Source organism: Leptonychotes weddellii, chromosome 4 (genome assembly GCF_054177405.1).
Source record: "Leptonychotes weddellii isolate Sample4059 chromosome 4, ASM5417740v2, whole genome shotgun sequence".
NCBI lineage: Eukaryota > Metazoa > Chordata > Mammalia > Carnivora > Phocidae > Leptonychotes > Leptonychotes weddellii.
In genome coordinates, this window is record NC_138372.1 from 37986566 (window position 1) to 38009922 (window position 23357).

Below are 23357 nucleotides of genomic sequence, written 5' to 3' on the forward strand. Positions count from 1 at the left end.
GCTGCTCTGGTGAGAGAGAGAGAGAGGCGGAGCCGGTTGTGTCACGTGGACCCCGCTCCCGCCGCCGCTGCTGCCGTCGTCTTTCTCTGTCTCGACTGAGGCAGCCATCTTGCTCTTGCCGCGTGCTGTTGTTGGAGGACCCTCCCTGCTTCAGGTGAGACCCCCGGCGGTCCCGCCACTCCACGGCCATAGGCCGCTGCGCACGGTCTCCCCCCGCCCTCTTCTTCCGACACCCGCCAACCACTCGGGCTGCCACTTCCGCTGTGGCGCGCCGAGTGGGGGCGGAGGCGGCTGGTTTGGCTTGTCGGTTACCGGCGGCGCAGCTGGGGGTCGGCACCTGAGGGAAGGTCCCCAGCACCACAGCTCCCTGTGGGGGCCAGCGGAGGCCCGCGCTATTGCCGCCCAGATTCAGTGCCAGGAGGCGGGTGGTCTCCCGCCTCTCTCCTGTTACCCTACTTTATTCACAACAACAATGCTCTGACAACAGCCTATCTGTTGTCATCTCATTTGATCTTCCCACTCTACAGATAGGGAAACTGAGGTTAGCAGCCCCCGGCCCGAAGCGCTTGGGACTGAATTCTGTTGTAGCTCTCTTCACCTCGTAATGGCAGTATTTGTTTACAATTCTGCTTCCCTCCCTGAGAAATTGCCTTGACCATCTCGATAGCCCCATCACACTGCCTGATGCATAGTAGGCTGTCAGGAAATTGACCGACGGGCACCCTGTTACACAGCTAGTGAATGGCGGTTTCAACTTCCGTTCCCACGTTCTTTCACTTACACCATAGCTGTTCCCTCGGGAGTGGTAACAATAGTTACCAGTTTTTGAGTATCTACTGTGAGCCATACCCTGTACTTGGTAACTTAACCTTTAACCCTTAAAAACAACCGTATGAGTTGTGTAGTGATAAACCTTTTCTAATACAGAAGGAACACAAGTTCAGAAAGTAAAATACCTTTCTGAAGTCCTAAGCGGTAGAACCTTGATCCTTCTGATTCCAAAACTTGTGCCTCTCTTAGAGAAATGCCACATAATAAAAAGTTGGGACTAAAGGTTGAAATTATTTTATCTATGTGTAAACATGATATGTAAACATGGTGAAAGTGCCTACCGTAATGCTTGGAACTTAGGCACTCAATAAATACTGATTATGACCTCATTATTTACATCTTTCTTGAGTCCTTGAATAAAGGACTAAGCGATCCTAGGATCCCCAAGGAAGAATTCAGTAATTTATGTTCTTAGGAAGTTACTTCTCACTTTTGGACCCTCATTTCCAAATTTATTAAATTAGGAGGGAGGTGAACTATTTTATTTGTTTATAATTTATTTATACCCTGCTGTTGCTTGCAGGTATTTGAGATGGCCTCACATACAAAACAGAAATAATGGGTACAATGAAGTAAAGGTTATTGAGGAATAGGGAATTAAATCAGGTGATCTTTGAGGTCTAGTCCAGATTCGAGCTTGGCAGCTCATCTCTCATAGACTGAGTCCAGTCCTCTTTACTACTTCAATTCCACACACCCCAACCTGTTAGTAGCCAAAGGACCACCTTTCTTCCTCTCCTCCCACCCCCCCGAGTTTATAACCTCCCTAAAATGCTTTTTCTCTGAGATAATTCTTGGGAACAAGTTTTCTGTTGTACTGATTACATGGAATGGAATCTGTTCTTTCATCTACACATTGATATAAAGAGTTAATTTTGTTTTTGCTTTTGTTTCGAACAAGTCAAGGCTCTTCATCTTGACTTCAATCTCTTGTCTTCCATCTCTTCTCTTGGGATTGTTACTTCAAAATGTAGAAGAGTTCCCGAAGGTTTACCCTGTGTCTAGTTCTAATATTTTCACTTAGCCCCTTTTTTTGTAAAAAAAAAAAAATGTTAGGTTCTTGTTAGTTCGCTATACTTTCATGGCCATATTCCTTTGGGAAAAGTGAATATTGATCCTTTTCTGTGGATATTGAGTATAGACATTGGGATTTGCATCAGCAAATTTAAGTCTATGGCTGAGTTGAGATTGGTACACACCTAAGCCTTCTGGCTTTGTATTCCTCCTGTAAAGGAATGTTTTTAGCTGCTGAGCATTGTGATACAGTGCTGGGCAAAGATTGAGGAATCATAAATTCTGAATGTTATTTGGGAACTGGACTTTAGCCTTGAAACATATATATATGGGTTAGTGCTAAAGTACAGTGTCAAAATACAGAATAGTTAGTACTTATATAATCTTTGATTCTCTTTCATCTCTCAAAGACATTATCTTTTTCATGTGAATGATAATTATAAAGAGGTTAGAGAATTGGTCATAAAAGTTTAGTTAACAGCTTTTATTCCCTCATATCTTAGTAATGGTCTGTTGGTCCACAGAACAAGTAAAAGAAGACTTGGTTTATTATTATTTTTAAAGAATTTTATATATTTGAGAGAGAGAGAGCATGAGCAAGGAAGAAGCAGACTCCCCGCTGAGCAGGGAGCCCAATGCAGGGCTCAATCCAGGGACTCTGGGGTCACAACCTGAGCTGAAGGCAGATGCTTAACCAGCTGAGTCACCCAGATGCCCCTTAACCTTGGCTTTTATTTGTTTATATAGTGTGGAATGTTACAACCCATTAAAAGCGTAAGAACTTTTTTCTTAGGTAGGAATATCACTGATCGGATTAGGATTTATGACTTTACAGTTTTCTTAAAATTTTCAAAATCAAAATTCACCTTAAAAAGCTTACTTTTAAGAATCTCTTCCCCCCCCCCCCACCAAACACACACAAAAATTTAGAATTAATGTAGCAGAGGTGTTTTTATCAAATTGTGCAGTGAAGCATTTTACCATGTATGCAAGAATATCTTGACAAGTGTGACATACTATAGCAGTGCAAGATATTGAATGAACTCTGTTGGAAAGGGCTGCTACAGTGCTGAATGTCTGAAAATCTGGCTCTCTTTTCCTGTTACTAACATACCATCTGACCTTGAATAGAAGATATGACTACCTCATATCTTGACAGCTAGAGAGCCTATTGTTGAATTTCTTCTTTGTCCAGCTTTTTTTGGGGGGGGGGCGGTTCTATTTATGGTTACAAGGTTATATATGTTCATTTATGATTTGGGAGAAAAAAGTCTACTTAAAGGTTGTGTTAATAACATTTGGTAACTGCTCTGTGCTGTAAAAATCTCGGGGGGAAAAAAACTGGCTTGTCTAGAGATTTTCTAATTGGGTAGCTTTTACTGAATGCCAAAGAACTGAATTTTGATGTGGGTTTTTTGTTTGTTTGTTTTGGTGTCTTTTTTTTTTCTAAGATTTTATTCATTTATTTGAGAGAGAGCATGAGCATGGGAGAGGGGCAAAGGGAGAGGGAGAAGCAGGTTTCCCGCTGAGCAGGAAGCCTGACGTGGGCCTCGATCCCAGGACCCTGGGATCTTGACCTGAGCTGAAGGCAGACGCTTAACTGACTGAGCCACCCAGGCGCCCCGTGAATTTTGTTTTTAAGGAGGGATCTTCAAATAGGTAACTTTGAGTCCCATTCTATTTTCTGTTCGTATATTTGACTCCCTTGTGGTCTTACACTTAATTTTGGTTCTCAATATCTGGTTTATGAAGCTAGAACAAGTTATTAATATTTATTAAGAATATATAGACGGTATTAATATGATCATGGTGGTGATGAATATTGCAAGCCTAGTGAACCAGAAGGTACTGTTGCATAAACAGATATTTTATTTTGGTAAATGGTAACTTTAACAAATCTATTTTTCCCCCCTAGATTTACCAACAGCATGAATCAAGAAAAGTTAGCCAAACTTCAGGCTCAGGTCCGGATAGGGGGCAAGGTGAGTGTGGCATAAGAAAAATTGAGAGGAGAATGTATTATTACCAGACAGTAGTAGTATTTTGGATTTGTGGTCATTGAAAATCTAAAATCTTTTCAATAATCAAGATCAAACCACATTTCAATTTGAAAATAACTTGTCTAGATTTAAAATAGGTAACTAGAAAACTTCTTTGTCTGGTGGTGCAATGGAAATAGCCACCTTTGTTTGAATCCTCTTAACATCTGGTAGTTATGTGACATGAACAAGTTATCTGACCTTGTTAGGCTTCCATCTTCCCATCTGCAAAATAGAAATAATCCTGCATAAGATGCTTCTGAGGATTAGAGTAATACTTATAAAACATCTAACATGGTGTCTGGCACAGAGTAGATACTTAATAAATGATAGCTGTTATGCCCTTATTTGCAGGGCATCCCAGATGTTGAGTTTACCTCATCTTGACTGGATACACCTACTTCTACAGTTAGGTTTATTAGGTTTAACTGGAAATGCTCAAGCTGATTATATGTTTTGTTCATTGCTAGGTTTTCCTCCGAATTCCTGCCTATTCTTCTATGTTGGTCAATATGTGCACATACATTCTTATTCCATGTACTTTGAAGCCTAAGGAAGAGCTCATTCTGAGAATCTTTGATTCCCTGCAGCTCTAGCCCCCAGCTCAAGGAGAATACTCTGCCTTTATCTCTGCCCAGTACAATCTATGTAAAGGGAAAAGTGAGAATAGTACTCAGCTCAGACCTGGGAAGGGAGTAGGTAGGATACTGTGTAGCAGCTCTCCTTTTCATTTACTTTGATGATAACCATAGCTCCTAGGGATGGAGATAGAAGGGGAAGGGAAGAAGTGACTCATACTTTCTCCTTCCATAGCGATACAGTTATAGGACTCTGGAGTCATATTAACACATTCATGTAAGCAAAGTGGTCACATTGTAGCATCAAGTGTAATGTAATATACCGATGCAAAAACTAGGGATATTCAGGAACCATAGAATATACCTGGAAGAGCTTGATTCAGCACATCACTATTATATATTTTAAACCAGGTGGTTGGCACATTCATTCATTTAACTAGTTTACTGTGCACCTACTATGTGCCAAGCACATAGTAGATAACTAGTCAAGATTTTCTTCTCTCTTTTTTTTTTTTAAAGATTTATTTATTTATTTATTTAAGAGAGAGAGAATGAGAGACAGAGAGCATGAGAGGGAGGAGGGTCAGAGGGAGAAGCAGACTCCCCGCTGAGCAGGGAGCCCAATGTGGGACTCGATCCCGGGACTCCAGGATCATGACCTGAGCCGAAGGCAGTCACTTAACCAACTGAGCCACCCAGGCGCCCAAGATTTTCTTCTCTTGACACAGCTTAGCTTGGAAGAGAGACATGCTCACAGTTACACTTCAGAATAGTAAATGTTAAAATGAAGTACAAGGTGCTCTTACCTAGGAGAGCAAGGAAGTCATTACTGAGCTGAGATTTGGAGAACAAACGAATTTATCAATAGGTAGAAAGGTGAGGGTAAGTGGGTAGAATGAAAAGGGGATCGTCATTCTCACACATGCTAAGGCATGCTGTGATAGCATGGTGCTTAACAGAATGGCTTGCTTTAGTTTGGTACAGTTAAGAGTTTAGACTATGTAATGGATAAAGAATGGTAGGAGATGAAACAACCAGGTAATTTGAGGTTGTATATGCCATACTAAGGAGTATAGGATTTTATCCTATAGGCAAGGGGCAACTATTGAAGGATTTTAAGAACAGTCATTTTAGAAAAGTAGGTCCTGGCAACATGGAAAATGGAATGAAATGGAAGTTTGGCATAGAGGAGAACAATTGAGAGGCTGCTGCTGAAGTATATGGAACACAAATTTAGGAGTCGGAATGACATAACTCATACGAAAAGGAAAAAGAAGAGTCTAGGATGACTCCCAGATTTCTGGTTTTAAAGACTAGGTATATGGTGGTACCACCAGCTATAAAAACTTAGGAAATATAGGAAGAATAGTTTGATGGACTGATAAGCTTTTAGACATGTTGAATTTGAGGTACCTGAGGATCATTTCATTTGAGGCATACAGTAAGCAGTTGAGCTATCCCTGAGTCAGGAACACTTCACAGATAAATGACCATCTATGAAAGTAGTCACCCCTAATCCATCCTTCAGCAACTGGATTTTGTCACAACTTCTGCTGCTACTCACAGAAGTCTCTTCCACTCCCACCAGCATTGCTGACACTGAAGCCCATACCTACTCTCTATAAAGCTGATTCCCTGAGTACTGCAGGAATTACCCAGAGATGGAAACCTCTCTTCCTTTCCTCCTGCCAGGTCTCAGAAAGATTTAGCCCTCAAGACTTAGGCTTCTTTTGGTAATGTTTTATTTCTGCTTTAGGTTATATTTTTTTTAATTGACCCAGGAATTTAATCCATTATTTTAAATAGTTTTTCAGTGGAAATATATATTTAGAGTTTCAAAATAACCATTTAGAAATGAGCTGTTTCTATCTCAGTGAATAGTATAATTGTCAAACTATTTGCTCAGGCCAATATTCTAAGCATCATTCTAGATTCCTTTTTTCCTCGTTTCCCACGTCCAGTCCATCAGCATGTTGATTCTTCTGACAGTCTAAGCTCTCACCATCTCCACTGCCAGAACTCTTCCTCTCATCAAGACTACTGCAGTAGCTTCCTGATTGATCTCATTATAGTTCATTTTCCACAGCAATGTCAGTCATCTGTAAAAATCATAAATGAGATCAAATCATTCCCATGCTTAAACCTTTGTATTGCAGCTAGAATAAAATCCAACTCCTGCCCATGGCATTCTAGGCTACGTGATTTGGCCCTTGCCTATCTTTCTGATTGCATTTTCCTCCTCCTTCCGCTTTGTTCACTCTGCCAAAACCATGACTGACCTGCTTTCTTTCTGTAGAAACAATAGGTTCACTCTTGTTTCATTCTGCTTGGATCACTCTTCCCCTAGATCTTCCTATGGGTCTCAGCTCATAATGTCACCTCTTCAGAGGGCCTTCCCTGAACATTCTAATAAAGTAGTGCTCTGCCCCCACCTAATAAATACTCTTAGTACTGTGTTGGGTTTTTTTCCCTTAATACCCTTATCCCATTTGAAAGGATCTAATTTGTTTATATATTTATTGACTTTTCCATCCCGCTATAATGTATGCTCCTTGAACTAAGAACTTGATTTTTTTCATTCCTAGATTCTAGGAATGTAGAACACTCAGCTGTAGGCATTTGATTCTTAATTATGTCAGAATCTTCAATGTTTCAGAATATCTTTAGATTTAACTTTATTGTCAGGGATTGGTAGGTATTGTAAAAAGCATTCCTTGTAATGTTTGGAAGTTGTTATAAAACACAATTGTTTTTTTATTAGAAAAGTTTTAAAATATAATATATTGAAATGATAAATGGATATTGGAAAAAATAAGAACTGACTAGAACTGGCCCTCAGAAATCTGGGTTAGGCTGACAATCACAACTCTGAGCAGTCTTCTTAGTCATTACTATTAAGTCAGCGATTTCTTATGTGGTTTTTAATTAGAGTATTGTGAATAGGAAGACATGTGACTGCAGTTGCCAGATGCTAGGCATCCTAACACTTCTGTTTGGTTATTTTTCAGGGTACAGCTCGCAGAAAGAAGAAGGTGGTACATAGAACAGCTACGGCTGATGACAAAAAACTTCAGAGTTCTCTAAAAAAACTGGCTGTGAATAATATAGCTGGTATTGAAGAGGTATGATCATTTTATAAATTCTTAAATTATGTGGACAAATAGCACATTCACAAATAATTACACTTTTCAAATGTAAAATATCAGCTTAGAAGAATCAGATATTGTCAGTCAGGTGTCTTTGAAGGACTAGTTGTTGAATTTGCTTATTGTATAGAAATGGATGATTGTAAAAAAATGTTTTAGTTGACAGATAAGGAATTCATCATAACTTTTCTGACTCAAAGTATTTGGCATATGTGACAAAATTATGGAAATGCTCTTGAATTTTCATGCAAAATAAGATATTTTTTTCTAATAACATAGAAATAAAGAAACTCCAAGATTTCTTCAAATAAGGTGGATTTTTTTTCCCCTTTCTACTCAGCAGTATCTCTTTATTACCTCAGCCAAGAAGCTCTAGCAATAGCTTTACTTGAATTGGTTTTCTTATTAGACCTTTTCCAGAAATTATTGGTTAAATTTTTTAAATCATCTTATTATATTTTGGTGATACTGCTTTTCTCAAATATGAAGCCAAAGACTGATGTTATTTCAAAAGATACTCAAGAAAAATGATAACATCAGCTATTTATGATCTGTTACCATCTAGATTCACTTCTACCTAATAATTCCATTTCTAATAGTAACCAATGTTTAAATTTTCACTACTATAAATTAAATTGAATGTTTAAGTTAAATTGTATTTAATGATATCATTACTATGTGTGGTACCACCTCACGATTTTTAACAGATCATTAATGCATATGTGCTATAAAACAGATCAGAAATAATGTGAAGGCAAGGATCACTAATAAATAGCAGAGTACCAAAGAAAAGGCAGTGAAATGGCCACATGTTCCTTCTACTGTGCATATATGAATAAATGTTAACATATCATTTTAATCTGCTTTGTACTTTCAAAATTAGTATACTGATAAAATAGAAAATGTAAGACACATGTATCTTTTCTTCCTTTTAGCTTGATGTGCCTGTGCATTCTTACTCTGATAAAGGTTAGAACTTCAGGGCGCCTGGGTGGCTCAGTTGGTTAAGCGACTGCCTTCAGCTCAGGTCATGATCCTAGAGTCCTGGGATCGAGTCCCGCATCGGGCTCCCTGCTCAGCAGGGAGTCTGCTTCTCCCTCTGACCCTCCCCCCCTCATGTGCGCTCTCTCTCTCTCAAATAAAATCTTTAAAAAAAAAAAAAAAAAAAAGATTAGAACTTCATTTGCAAGTCTTGAAATTAAACATTTTATATGCATTTTTTTCTTTTGAGCTATTGAAAGCTTTTATATATTTTTATTGACCTAAAATAATTCTCAGAGAGATCATTCTCTTTATCTGGAGTATATATGAGGGAAAAAAAATCTAAACCTCTCTTAAAAAAATCCAAAGCTTTGGGGCATCTGGGTGGCTCAGATGGTTAAGTGTCTGCCTTCGGCTCAGGTCATGATCCCAGGGTCCTGAGATCGAGTCTGGCATCGGGCTCCATGCTCAGCGGGGAGCCTGCTTCTCCGACTCCCTCTCCCTCTGCCTGCCTCTCCCCCTGCTTGTACTCTCTCTCTGTCAAATAAAAAATAAAAAAACTTAAAAAAAAAAATCCAAAGCTTGGTTTAAAAAAAAAAAGTAGCAATAATGGACAATAGCTCTGATAATGTTAAACCTAAACAACTTATAAGTGTTCTGGCAATCTTTTTTTTTTTTTTTTTAATATATATATTTTTTATTTATTCATTTGAGACACAGAGATACAGAGAGAGAGAGCATGAGCAGGGAGAGAGGCAGAGGGAGAAGGAGAAGCAGGCTCCCCGCTGAGCCAGGAGCCCGATGTGGGGCTTGATCCCAGGACGCTGGGATCATGACTTGAGCCGAAGGCAGACGCTTAACCATCTGAGCCACCCAGGCGCCCCTGTTCTGGCAATCTTCTATCTTTGCATACATTTCTCTCTCTGACTCCGCCCCTCCCCCCACCCCCCCACCGCCCTGCCACCTCAGCACTATTGACATTTTGAACCAGCTAGTTCTTTATTGTGGGAACTGTCCTGTGTATTATAGGATGTTTAAGCAGCTTCCCTGACCTCTACCCACTAGATACCAGTAGCCCCACTTACCCCCCCGCCCAGTTATGACAACCAAAATGTCCTCAGACTTTGTCACATGCCCCCTAGGGGACAAAGTCACCCTTGGTTGAAAAACACCCTTTAGAGAGAGGAAAAGATTCTATTTATACCTCCTTGAAGTATAGATTTAACTATGTAATATCTCCAAGGGCATGTTTTTCTAAATGTTTTTGTTCAGATTTGGAACACTTTATGGTTCTTATAATTAATAAAACTTTTTGTGGTCAGATAGCATTAATTTTATAAATGTTTTATAATAAAATAAAGAAACCAATCAGTTAACAGTCTTTGATCTTTTCAGAATACAGCCAAACGTGTTAACAATGCAGTGCTGAGGTGAAGATATTTTTGTAGTTAAAATTGTTCTAATAAAGTAATGATAGTCAACACTTAGTGGACATCTACTGTGTGCCAAGCATTTTGCCAAGGACTTGCTAGATAGTAGTTTATAAGTTATTATTCACAGTCTCTGTCCTTTGGAGCTTACAGTCTAGTAGGGAAACTAATTAGATAAGAGACAAATATGTATTATCCCATTTCAGGGGGATAACTCTCTTTGAGTCAGTTGTTGTTACTGGTTACAGAGAAGAAAGCTGAGACAGAATTAGGTACCTGCCCAAGATCACTTAGCTAGTAAGTGCTGGATTCTGAGTGTTAAAACCAGAGTTCATTCTGTTCATCAGTTTATCCTGCTTTTGGTCTTTTCAGTTGCACTTTCTTATATCCTCTCTTGACCTTTTCCTCTCCTTCTGCTCCCCCCCTTATCCCTCAACACCCCACCAAAGAAAGAAAGAATCTGCCTTATACCTTGTATTATTGAACACCTACCATGCAGAATGCATTAGTTACACTATTACATATAAAAAAAAATCCCTGTATTTCCGAGGACATTGATGTTTCTCTTTTTTCAGGTCTTAATGCAGGCATTATTTCTCCCAGAAGCCTTCCTGGTAGCACACTTACCACATTTGTGTAAAGAAAGGTCAGATGCCTTTCCTATATGCCTTCATAATGCCCTGTATTTACTTTTATTACAGCATTTATTAAACTGTGATGTGAATTCCTTTTTGTTGCTACTACTGATGGCATTTCTAACTTTTTGAGGAGTCATAGCTCCAAAACATTGCACAGAAAATTAATGCTACAGGGGCGCCTGGATGGCCCAGTCGGTTAAACATCTGACTTCGGCCCCTGGATCGTGATCTCAGAGTCCTGGGATCATGCTCAGTGAGGAGTCTGCTTGCCCCTCCCCCTGCTCCTTCCCCCCGCCATAAATAAATCTTAAAAAAAAAAAAAAAGGAAAGAAATTAGTGCTACATAATAAGCACATACACACTCTCATTGCACCCAACCCTGGGTGATGTCTTCCAGCCCTCACAGACTATACAGAGAAAATATACATAAAGATAATTAACAATGCAAGGTAACAGCTGTAAGATTTCTGAATATTTGAAGCTAAGATGGGAAGTTTTACTTTTTTCCTTCTTTCCCTCTTTCTAAAATTGTTTTTTTGAGAGCTCTAAGATATTTGTACTTTATGTAACACTTTGCAGATTTTGTGTAGGAATATCTAGTATACTATATATAACCTGGCTTGCCTCAAACATTATGTTTGTGTTACTAAGTTTAAAGTAGAGTTTTTTTCAAAAATTTTTTAAAGAAAATGACACACAGTTGGTTTAAAAACAGCTCTTTGGAAGGAGAAAAGAAACTACTGCATTAAATGTAAACATGAAAACATATGTACAGAAGTTTTCAGAACTAAGATGTGAAAAAATATATCTTAGAATAGAAGAAACACATTAATTATAATTTTGTTATTTTTTATTTGGAATGTTTGAAACTTGTTTCAAAGTGCTGAACTCTGGGGCACCTGGCTGGCTCCATCAGTAGAGCAGGGGACTCTTGATCTTGGGTTATGAGTTCGAGCCCCACATTGGGTATGGAGTTTACTTAAAAAAAAAAAAAAAAAGTCCTGACCTTTAAGGAACGTACTATCTTTCTGTTTTTCAGGAATTTAAGAAAAGCAGATAAAAACTTTCAAAAAGAGAAGACACCATTGCCATTGTTGTAAAACAAAAAATAATATTACAATGTTTTCTGTACTTAGACCTTCAAAACATCAAACAAGTAGAAAGTACTCAGTTTGGTGGGTGGGGAACAGGGAGATTAGTGGTGGCTTCCAAAAATTCACGGAATGTACTTCTGCCAAGAAAAGTTCTAATCTTACTTTCTAAGCTGTTGGTATTGGTGATTTTTTTCTCCCTCCCAAAGCTTAATTTATATCCTCTTTAGAAACTTTAAAAACTGAAGGACTGTTTTGATTAAGTCAAGCCTCTCTGTTCTTTTATGTATTCATTAGTTTGTTGATTTGGTGTAATAAATTAATCATAGATTTCTTTCACATGTTACCAAAGACAGAGAAATCCAGCGCTGTCAAAAAGTAGGGATATGGGAGTGTCAGAGACTGTTTCATACAAAAGCCTAGGTTTTAGGAGGTCATTCCTAGGCAGATACCAAGAGATTTATAATCCAGAACTAAGTTTCTAAAAATGTTTTATATTCTGTGACATTTGAAGGTATTTGGGTGAGCTTATTTGGTAATCTAGTTGAATATAGTGACTATGCTGTCACCTGTTTTTACCTGATAACATAAATCTGTCAACAATGGGATCTGTTCCATTTCCCAGAAATGATTGATTTTATCAGATTTATTTGGTAGTAAATGTCATCAAATATCTGAATCTCTGATCCAGATGGCCTAGTTGCTTCATAGAGTTTTATATTGAGGACATCTTCTGTTGTAACTAGGATATAATTCTGCCTCTATTGAAACTTTTCCTTTATTTCCAGGCCTAATTAATTAATCAACCCTTTCTCTGTACTTCCACTGCCCTTAGCTTAAATTGCTCTGCCATAATACATTTATTAATGACAACCTCATATTGTGGGATATAATGGTTACTTATTAACAATTAGTCTTTTTTTCAGATTGTAAGAGTCTTGATAGCAGGGACCGTGTTTATTCATTTATAGTCTGTAGCATGCTGACTCCCATGATGAGTTTGTTTGGGGCCTATTAAGTTCTTAAGGGATACTGATTATTTGAGATGGAATTGTTCTCAAGAAGTTAGTCATTGGGGTGCCTGGCTGGCTCATTCAGTGGAGCATGAAACTCTCGATGTCAGGATTGTGAGTTCAAGCCCCATGTTGGGCATAGAGATTACTTATAAAAAAAAAAAAGTTAGCCATAGGATGCTGGAGCTCAGGAAAACACTTAGGGCTGAGAATGTAAATTGTAATTGTACACATAAATATTACTGTTTATATTTTCTTCTTCCTGGTTCTTACTTTTCCTGTACCACTTATACCAGAAGGAGGACCTTGGTTGACCCTTAACCACAATTCCTTCTTCATCCAGAGCCTCAGGTGCCAATGGGTGGACAGCTCTGAGTACAGGGGAGTAAAAGGGAAACACCAGGTCCCATTCACCTTATTCCATAGCAGCCTTACTTTAAGATCCCCGCTTTTTGGGTTTTTGTTTTATTTTTTACTATTTTTTTTATTGTGGTAAATATATGTAACGTAAAATTTGCCATTTTAACCATTTTTAAGTACAGTTCAATGGTATTATATTCACAATGTTATGTAACCACAACCATTATCTATTTCCAAAATTTTTCTTTTTTTTTAATTCTTTTAAGATTTTATGTATTTATTTGACAGAGAGAGCACAAACAGGGGGACTGGCAGGCAGAGGGGGAGGGAGAAGCAGGCTCCCCGCTGAACAGAGAGCCTGATGATGGGCTCGATCCCAGGACCCTGGGATCATGACCTGAGCCAAAGGCAGACGCTTAACTGACTGAGACACCCAGGTGCCCCTATTTCCAAAATTTTTTATCATCCCAAACCAAAACTCTATATCCATTAGGCAATAACTTTCCATCCCCTCTTCCCCAACCCCTGATAGCCTATAACCTACTTTTTGTCTCTGTGGATTTGCCTGTTGTAGATACATCGTGTAATACAATATTTGTCCTTCTGTGTCTAGCTTACTTCACTTAGCATAATGTTTTCAAGGTTCATCCATGTTTTAGCATGTATCAGAACTTCACTCCTTTTACAGCTGAATAATTTCCCATTGTATGGATAATACCACATTTATCCATTCATCTGTTGATGAACATTTTCTGTTTGTAAAATAGCTTCCCCCCTCCAATATAAAAATATTTTGTCATTGTAGGGGCGCCTGGGTGGCTCAGTTGGTTGAGCATCTGACTCTTGGTTTCAGCTCAGGTCATGATCTCAGGGTGGTGGGATCAAAGCCCGTGTTGGGCTTAACACTCAGTGCAGAGTCTGCTTGAGATTCTTTCTTTCTCCCTTCCTGTCCCCCTCTGCTCCTTCCCCACTCATGTACCTGCAGTCTCTCTCAAATAAACAGATATCTTTAAAATATATAGTTATTGTAGGAAGTTATGGGTATACAGAAGATATGAAGACGATACTAACATTTGATCATAATCCCCATTACCCAGAAATTACTACTTTTAGTTTTGTATTTCTTTCCCATCTTTATATGCATGTATTTTTAACATGTTTGAGATTATAGCTAGTTGCACAATTTGGAATTTTTTTTTCCCCAAATAGCATTATATTATAAAAATTGTTTCATGGGGCGCCTGGGTGCTCAGTCGTTAAGCGTCTGCCTTCGGCTCAGGTCATGATCCCAGGGTCCTGAGGTCGAGCCCCGCATCAGGCTCCCTGCTCCATGGGAAGCCTGCTTCTCCCTCTCCCACTCCCCTTGCTTGTGTTCCCTCTCTGGCTGTCTTTTTCTCTGTCAAATAAATAAAAACCTTAAAAAAAAAAATTGTTTCATATCATTAAAAAACTCTTTTTTTTAAAGATTTTATGTATTTATTTGACAGAGAGAGATACAGTGAGAGAAGGAACACAAGCAGGGGGAATGGGAGAGGGAGAAGCAGGCCTCCCGCGGAGCAGGGAGCCCAACACAGGGCTCGATCCCAGGACCCTGGGATCATGACCTGAGCCAAAGGCAGACACTTAATGACTGAGCCACCCAGGCGCCCTAAAAAACTCTTCTTGGAGCACCTGGGTGGTGTATTCGGTTAAATGTCCAACTCTTGGTTTTGGCTCAGGTCATGATCTTAGTGTCATGAGATCGAGCCCCATGTGGGTCTCCACACTCAGTGTGAAGTCTGGGATTCTCTCTCCCTCTCCCTCTGCCCCTCTTGCTCATGCTCTCTCGCTCTCTCTCTGTGTCTCTAAAATAAATAAATCTTAAAAAAAAAACCCTTCTCGGGGCGCCTGGGTGGCTCAGTTGGTTAAGCGACTGCCTTCGGCTCAGGTTATGATCCTGAAGTCCCTGGATCGAGTCCTGCATTGGGCTCCCTGCTCGGCAGGGAGCCTGCTTCTCCCTCTGACCCTCCCTCCTCTCATGTACTCGCTCTCTCTCATTCTCTCTCTCTCAAATAAATAAAAATCTTGAAAAAAAAAAACAAACCCTTCTTAATCATCAGTGTAGATGTCTACATATATTCCAATAAATGGATATACCATAATTTAACATTTCTTAATTTATAATACTGCTTTTGATAATAAAAGAATCACGTTTGATTTCAATATACATAATACGTATCTTTATCTCTGACTTCCTTCAGAGCGATTCTTGGAAATACAGTTAACTGGCTGAATGAGCATGAACATTTTAGAATTCTTCGTCCATGTTGCCAAATTGCTTTTCAAAAAGGTTGTGCCATTTTATACTATCTACAAGCATAGCTGTGGAGAATCCATCTCATCAGACTCTTACCTCCAGAGCATAAGAGAAAATGATCCTAGCTTTATCACAGTTTAATGACAGCTGTTAGCTTTAGCTCATATCAACAATGATAGGTTATGTTCATACTAGCCTTCAGAAATAAGCAGGTGCTGAGCTTAGAAGGACTGAATGTGAAAGATACCTATGGAAGTATGCGCCAAGGCCAGAATCTTCAAACTTTTACAGTCCGTTAGCCTCACAAAACTGCAGATGCTTGTGTGCCTTATTCTTTTTTTTATAGATTTTATTTATTTTTATTTGCTAGAGAGAGTGCATGCGCGTGGGAGAGAGAGAGAGCACAAGCAGAGGGAGCAGCAGGCAGAGGGAGAAGCAGGCTCCCTGCTGAGCAAGGAGCCCCATGCGGGACTCGAACCCAGGATCCAGGGATCATGACCTGAGCTGAAGGCAGCCACTTAACTGACTGAGCCACCCAGGCATCCCTTGTGTGCCTTATTCTTTTTTTTTTTTTTTTAAAGATTTTATTTATTTATTTGGCAGAGCAAGAGAGCACAAGCAGGGGGAACAGTAGAGGGAGAGGGAGAAGCAGGCTCCCCACCAAGCAGGGAACCCGATGCGGGGCTCAATCCCAGAACCCTGGGATCGTGACCCGAGCCGAAGGCAGACGCTTAACCATCTGAGCCACCCAGACGCCCCTATGTGCCTTATTCTTAAAATGTCTGTTATTTCACCCCATTAAGATATAGGAGTAAGGCAATAAAAGATGAATTTCCTGATAAACATTTGAATGCCATTACAGGGACGGCTGGCTGGCTCGGTTGGTAGAGCATGACTCTTGATCTCGGGGTTGTGAGTTCAAGCCCCACGTTGGGTGTGGAGATTATTTAAAAATACAGTCTTTTAAAAATAAATAGATAAATAAATGCCACTACATGCAGGAAGGAGTAGCAGTAAAACTTGATTTTTAAGACAACTGTCAATTCTCAGATCTGCAGCCACCCTGCCTATGGGGACTTGGATACAAAAAAAATCACATGGATGAATTTAAACTTCCTCTCTGAACTGAGAGGGCAGTTATCAGCAAGAGCTGTAGAATCAGTGGTAACTTGGTGAGCCTCCTAGAGCCATAAAAACTTACTGCTGTGTAGGACTAAAGCAAGCATCAGCTTTACAAATAGAAGGTTCCTGTGATTAATACATGTGCCCTACTCAGAGATCAGCGAAGGCAGGAGTTGAAAGGTTTTGATAACAGCATAATGGGGCCACCTAGCTGTTGCCAAGAATGACTTAAAATGCCCCTGACTGCTGTAGGGCATTCCGGCTGATTCTGAAAAGTCAGAACAGTAGGAAAAGCCAAGCCTAAAATATAGCTCAGGAGGTTCTGGGCATCTTCATTAAGAGCACTACTGGAGCTATTTCTAAAACTTGAGATGACCCTTTAGCATTTGGAGAGTTGAAGTCTGACAGCATCCAAGATTTTAAAATAAATTATATTTGAGGTGTCCATTCATTTGGCAAATTTGAGTGACTATTATGTACTGGACACTTGGGGGCGTACTGTGTCTAGTAAGGCGTGGTCTCTGATCAGAAGGTGGTCACCTTCTATAAAGTCAAAGATTTGCAAACACAATTATACTACAAGACAATTCTATATAGTTGCAATATCCATGAAGTGCAGAAAGTGCATAAACAATCCTAAATCTTCACAAAGAAGCATCTGATCCAAGTCTTGGATAAATGGGAATTTGCAAGATGGAGAAGCAGAAAAAGGTTCTTCTAAAGTGAGAACAGCATATGTAAATGTTCTAGGCATGAGAGACAATATTTTTTGATAACTACAAAACATGTCAGTATTATCCGAGCAAAAAATAAGAGCAAGGGCATCTGGTGGTTTGGACTGGGGTCTAAAAAATGCTACTTCCTCCATGACACAAGTAGCATTCTTTACCTTCAGCTACCTGTTAAAGTTGAAAAAGCATTTTGATATAAAGGAGTTTGATTGGAAAAGGACCTGAGCTGGTACAGTAGCTAGTTTAATAGTCTTTGTTTCCTTGTCTGTTCCTTATTTTTATACTGTATATAGATCTACTTATATTGACCACACAGCAGTAAAATCACTAGAAAAAGGTGAAGTCTCCATATGAAATGCATACAATTTGCTTTGTGAATTTAACATGTTCCTTATCCCTTCTTTTGGTGGGGGAAGTGTCTAACTGATCTTGCTCAGCCCAACAATTCATCCTTTGATAATCTCTAATATAGCTTGCATCTAGGAGCCTTATGTAACCATGTTATTTGCTCAGTAGAGAGGAAGGAATGGTAGCTAGAAATAAAATATTCTAGCCTTTAACTTCTAATACTTCATTCTCTATTCTAAAATGAACTAAACTCTCCACCCCTATCTGGACCTTTCTATTCACAAAGCTACATCTTTTGTGCAACCCTATTTAAAACAACCATTTATAACTTTATTTCTATTTCACAGCCTGAGATGGGATTCATCCTGCTTTTCACACTAAACTCAACATATTTTAAACTACAAAGACCTTTATCAGGTTGTAAAATATGACCTAACATTTAGCCTTTGGTAAAGAAGCTTAAACAGAGGAAAATTCAAGATGGGGGTGCGGGGGGGGCTGTATTAGCTTCTTACTTGTTTTGTATATATATTATCCATATATCTTGGATATCCATATATCTATGGATATATAGATATCCATATATTCTCCATTTAGCCTATGTTCTGAGATAAATAATTCTCTGGCAAGCTTTCACAGGGCCACAGAATTGAATTTTTATAGGCAAATAAACATTTTTAAGAATGGGAATGACAGGGTGCCTGGGTGGCTCAATTGTTTAAGCGACTGCCTTCAGCTCAGGTCATGATCCTGGAGTCCTGGGATCGAGTTCCGCATCGGGCTCCCTGCTCAGCGGGGAGTCTGCTTCTCCCTCTGACTCTCCCCTCCTCATGCTCTATCACTATATCTCTCAATAAATAAATAAAAATCTTAAAATAAAAAAAAAAGAATGGGAATGACATCATAGGAAGGAAACTAAATGGAATGTTGGGGACCCATGTTCAAGTTCTAGGTTTGCATGTAACTAACTATTTGTCCTTGGATATGTTGCTTAACCAAGAGCTCTTGTCTTTAGTATTTATTTCTCTAAAAGGGATTTGAGGGGCGCCTGGGTGGCTCAGTTGGTTAAGCAACTGCCTTCGGCTCAGGTCATGATTCTGGAGTCCCGGGATCGAGTCCCGCATCGGGCTCCCTGCTCGGCAGGGGGTCTGCTTCTCCCTCTGACCTTTCCCCTCTCATGCTCTCTGTCTCCCATTCTCTCTCTCAGATAAATAAATAAAATCTTTAAAAATAAATAAATAAAATAAAAGGGATTTGAACTAGAAAACCTCCAAGTTCAACAAATATATGGCCTGACTTTGGGACCAATATTGATTTCAAATCTCTTGTGACTTTAACATTTGTAAATAATAATATCTCAAATACTAATATTTCAGACTCTTTTCATGCCTGGACATATTATAGAGATTTGGTCTTGATTTAGAATATAGAGTCCTACCATATCTTTATTCTTTTCCCATACTAGAATTATGTGACTCTAGGATAGATACAGAACAGCATTCCATTCCATATCCACTATGCCACCTCCTTCTCAAGTCATTCCTCTTCCAAATTTTCGGCCACTTTACTGTTAAACTTTTCTACCTAAGCTATAATTCTCTTCAGAACTGTATAATTTATCTTTTTCTAAAGTCAATATAAATTGTTTTTAACTCACAATGGTATTTGTTTAGAACAGCTGGATTGAATGCTTACTGTGTGTAATGTGTGTAATAGAACCTTAATTGCAATACTGATACAGGGAACGGTATAGAATTCAGAGAGTGATTTTTGTCAGAGAAAATTTGGAAATTATTTGTAGATCTTAGTTACAATTTTCCAGGGGATTTGCCTTTATTTTCTCTGTGTTCCAGGTCTTGCCTGAAATTTAGAAGCCCCTTTGTTCCCCTTCCTTTCTGGTGCTATCAGTGGTGGTGATCACTGGGAAGAAAAGCCCACTTCCACTGACCATGGAGAACATCTCTGTTCTCAAGCATCTCTGCTTGATTGTGACAAGGGCAGTTTTTGGATGGATCATGAAATGCTTCTAAAGTAGCCAAGAGTTAACTTTCCTAACTTTTTTATATAATAAGTATGTTACCATCAAGGTAACTTACCCAGTGGAATCAACTACTAGTGGAATCACATTATTTATACATGTAACTTATGCAAATTTAGCTTTACTAAAACACAATAAGAAAGTGCATGAGTGAGAGAGAAAAATAATACTTTAAATAGCGCATGTTTAACCTTCCTTTTCAGGCAGTGGATAAAATCAAATCTGAGGGGCACCTGGGTGGCTCAGTCGTTAAGCGTCTGCCTTCGGCTCAGGTCATGATTCCAGGGCCCTGGGATCAAGCCCCTCATCGGGCTCCCTGCTCAGCGGGAAGCCTGCTTCTTCCTCCCCCACTCCCCCTGCTTGTGTTCCCTCTCTTGCTCTCTCTCTGTCAAATAAATAAATAAAATCTTAAAAAAAAATTAAAAAAAAAAAATCAAATCTGAAACAGTCAATTCATGTGGGTGAAAGCTACCAAAAGAATGTGAGGATGATTTTAAAGGTGATTGATAAAGCATGTTCAAGTGGCCAGGCAAGTGGGTTGGAGAGCTTCTTTGACATTTACAAGGCTTATTGAAGGTTGTTGAGAAGCTATACTTAAGAGTTAGAGGAACTGGGGCGCCTGGGTGGCTCAGTTGGTTGAGCGACTGCCTTCGGCTCAGGTCATGATCCTGGAGTCCCGGGATCGTGTCCCGCGTCGGGCTCCCTGCCCGGCGGGGAGTCTGCTTCTCCCTCTGACCCTCGCCCTCTCATGCTGTCTCATTCTCACTGTCAAATAAATAAAATCTTAAAAAAAAAAAAAAAAGAGTTAGAGGAACTGACAAAATCTTTTATAAAGAATGACATGAGGAGAACAAATTGAAATTTTTGTAAATTTACTTAAGTGTTCAAAGGAGTGAAACATCTGGTTAAATTTCTGAGTGTTCTTTATGGATTTTCAGTGGTTATTTTTTACCATACACTATTACCCCTTTACAACTTGTTGCCTAAGTATGATGCTACCCCACCCACCAAATGTACCAATTTAGTTTGATAGTGTAAATTGGGTAAGACAATGGGTAATTTCATTAAGAAGCCAGTTCTTGGCTGATAATTCCATTATTTTTAAAATGTGGCATGAACTTCTTTCTCATAGTAGAAGTCTTTGAATTTAAAATCTAGATTCTATAATAAAATGACTGTTTCTTGACCATCCTAGTAATTTGTGCCATCTACACCATTTTACTTTGTTGCTGCTAGGGTCTTTTTCCACCCATATCTACAGCTTAGATAGTTACTACCTTGGGATTGTTAAAAATAATAATAATAATAAATAAATAATAATAATAATTGGCTAAATTATTATACTGTTTTAGTTGTACCAAATATGTGAAGTACATTTTTCTTTTATGATCATACAGGTGAACATGATTAAAGATGATGGGACAGTTATTCATTTCAACAATCCCAAAGTCCAAGCTTCCCTTTCTGCTAACACCTTTGCAATTACTGGTCATGCAGAAGCCAAACCAATCACAGAAATGCTTCCTGGAATATTAAGTCAGCTTGGTGCTGACAGCTTAACAAGTCTTAGGAAGTTAGCTGAACAGTTCCCTCGGCAAGGTAGGTATTTCAGTTTAGTATCTTTCCTTCTCCACTGTAATCTAAAGAACCTAATGATTTAAAAGGTGTCCCATTTTATGCTGGAAGGATTTACTTGTATGTAAATTTTACTTTTAAAAATGTTGCTCATATGCTTCATAAATTTTTGAATTTGTTTCTTTAAAAACTGTGCAATGTAGCATATACAATATATGGATACATTCTGGTAATGATAGAGTTGAGAGGTTAACTACCTAAAAGATCTACAGACCACATTTTACAGACAGTATTTGATATTCACTTCTGACTAATGACAAGAAGAAGATATTGTTATTAGAGAACTGTATTTTTGTTTAATATTGTTGATTGAACTATAGGCATGGCAACTGTAAGTTGTGAATTTCCACAATAGCCCTGGTTTCAAATGTGTCTTGTCACCCCTAAAAATCAAAGAGCCTTTTACATCAGTGCCCATACTGCATAGCTGGGTACTTTCGTACACCAGAAGAGATGGAAAGTCTTGAATATTGATTTTTGATTTCAAGCATATGGAATTTGTAGAATAAATTAACTGTAATGTCTTTTTATTCCAGCTCATCAGAATTATTTCATTTTCCAAATAAATTTTACCTTCACTGCCCATTGAAACTGCCAACTATATTTAGTATATACCTAATGAAGTTAAAGTGTTATTGATTTTAGTGTTAAGTAAAAAATATGGTATTAGATCAGACAATCTTTGGCTTTTTCTGAACAACTATATAAGATTTAGACAGGAGAAAAGAATGAACATTATAAGTGTTCTGTAAAGGCCTTTGTTCTCAAGAACTAATATTAAAATAAACGTTTTGTAGTGTTGGATAGCAAAGCACCAAAACCAGAAGACATTGATGAAGAGGATGATGATGTTCCAGGTAAGTGACATTTCCTTAGCTCTAAGATTTTTAGCAGCCTGTCTATCTCATTTAATTCATTGTATAATGACTTTTAATTTTTGTTGATGGTGAGTTCATGAATATAAATTGATTCACAATAATATGGATACAATGTAATGAAAAAGAATAAAAGTCCTTCTATTTAGAACTTAGAAATTGGGGCACCTGGGTGGCTCAGTTGGTTAAGCGACTGCCTTTGGCTCAGGTCATGATCCTGGAGTCCCGGGATCGAGTCCCGCATCGGGCTCCCTGCTCGGCAGGGAGTCTGCTTCTCCCTCTGACCTTCCCCCCTCTCATGTGCTCTCTCTCTCTCTCACTCTCTCAAATAAATAAATAAATAAAATCTTTAAAAATAAAAAAAAAAAGAACTTAGAAATTGTCACACAAAGCTCTGCTGTCTGCATTTGTTAAATTAGAATCACTGTGATTTTAAATTTGCATAGTTATTGTTAAAACATTTCTGTGGGAATTGTGATTGACATATGAAAATGCTGTTCACCTTAGTTTGCACAGACAAAAAAAGACTAACATTTCCTTAGGATTACTGTTTTAAAAGCAGGTAAATGAAGCATTATTAGTGAAATGCCACTAGTTCATTCTTCTTGTCCTGTATGTTTTTAGGCAAATTCTAATAGCCACAATTTGGTTTTTATTAGGGTTAGAAGTTAGGAATTTAATTTACCTCTTTTTCTTTTTTTATATCTTTAACTCATTTACTTTTTTTTTCCAGATCTCGTAGAAAATTTTGATGAGGCATCAAAGAATGAAGCTAACTAAAAGTTTTTCTGGAGTTTGGAAGCTGGCATGGACTAGATTTAACAAATCAGCTATGTGGTTCCAAAGTTTTACAGACATGGAGAACATCAACTGTTACTAGTTCAGTAATATAAATATTTTGTATATTAATAATGCTGTTTGTTCAGCATTTTTCGGTCATTTGATTTTGCATTTTGCACTTCCTCCCAGGATCTATTCTTTCGGTCAAAATACGAAGTATTGGTGCAGTTTGAGGGTGTTTTGGTGTTTGATTCTCAGTTTTCTGTTTTGTTTTTTTGTTGGGGTATTTTTGGTGTGTGTATGTTTATGTATGTATGTGGGTATGTGTGTATACAGTGGAGAGCAAATTGGAAAACAGTTCTATTTATCCTCCTTCTTCCCCCAGTAGAAAATAAAACAAATCTTTACATT

General features: G+C 38.5%; 1 protein-coding gene across 2 annotated transcripts; it reads left to right on the top strand.

The window, feature by feature from the left end:
- On the top strand, positions 1-23357 carry BTF3L4 (basic transcription factor 3 like 4). Of its 2 annotated transcripts, XM_081816926.1 has the most exons (6): positions 1-154; positions 3761-3827; positions 7471-7584; positions 21054-21255; positions 22089-22148; positions 22900-23357. In XM_081816926.1, exons 2-6 carry the CDS (start codon positions 3774-3776, stop codon positions 22944-22946), a joined length of 477 nt encoding a protein of 158 aa, XP_081673052.1. In that variant the 5' UTR covers positions 1-154; positions 3761-3773; the 3' UTR covers positions 22947-23357. The 2 variants fall into 2 exon arrangements, with proteins under 2 accessions (XP_081673052.1, XP_081673053.1); XM_081816927.1 differs by lacking the exon at positions 3761-3827 and having other exon boundaries at positions 53-154.

Bases quoted from the DNA above. Each gene is read 5' to 3' on its own strand.
- BTF3L4 (XM_081816926.1), top strand. From the start codon at position 3,774: ATGAATCAAGAAAAGTTAGCCAAACTTCAGGCTCAGGTCCGGATAGGG. The intron at 3,828-7,470 runs GTGAGTGTGGCA...GTTATTTTTCAG, and splicing joins AGGTCCGGATAGGGGGCAAG to GGTACAGCTCGCAGAAAGAA. The intron at 21,256-22,088 runs GTAGGTATTTCA...AACGTTTTGTAG, and splicing joins TGAACAGTTCCCTCGGCAAG to TGTTGGATAGCAAAGCACCA.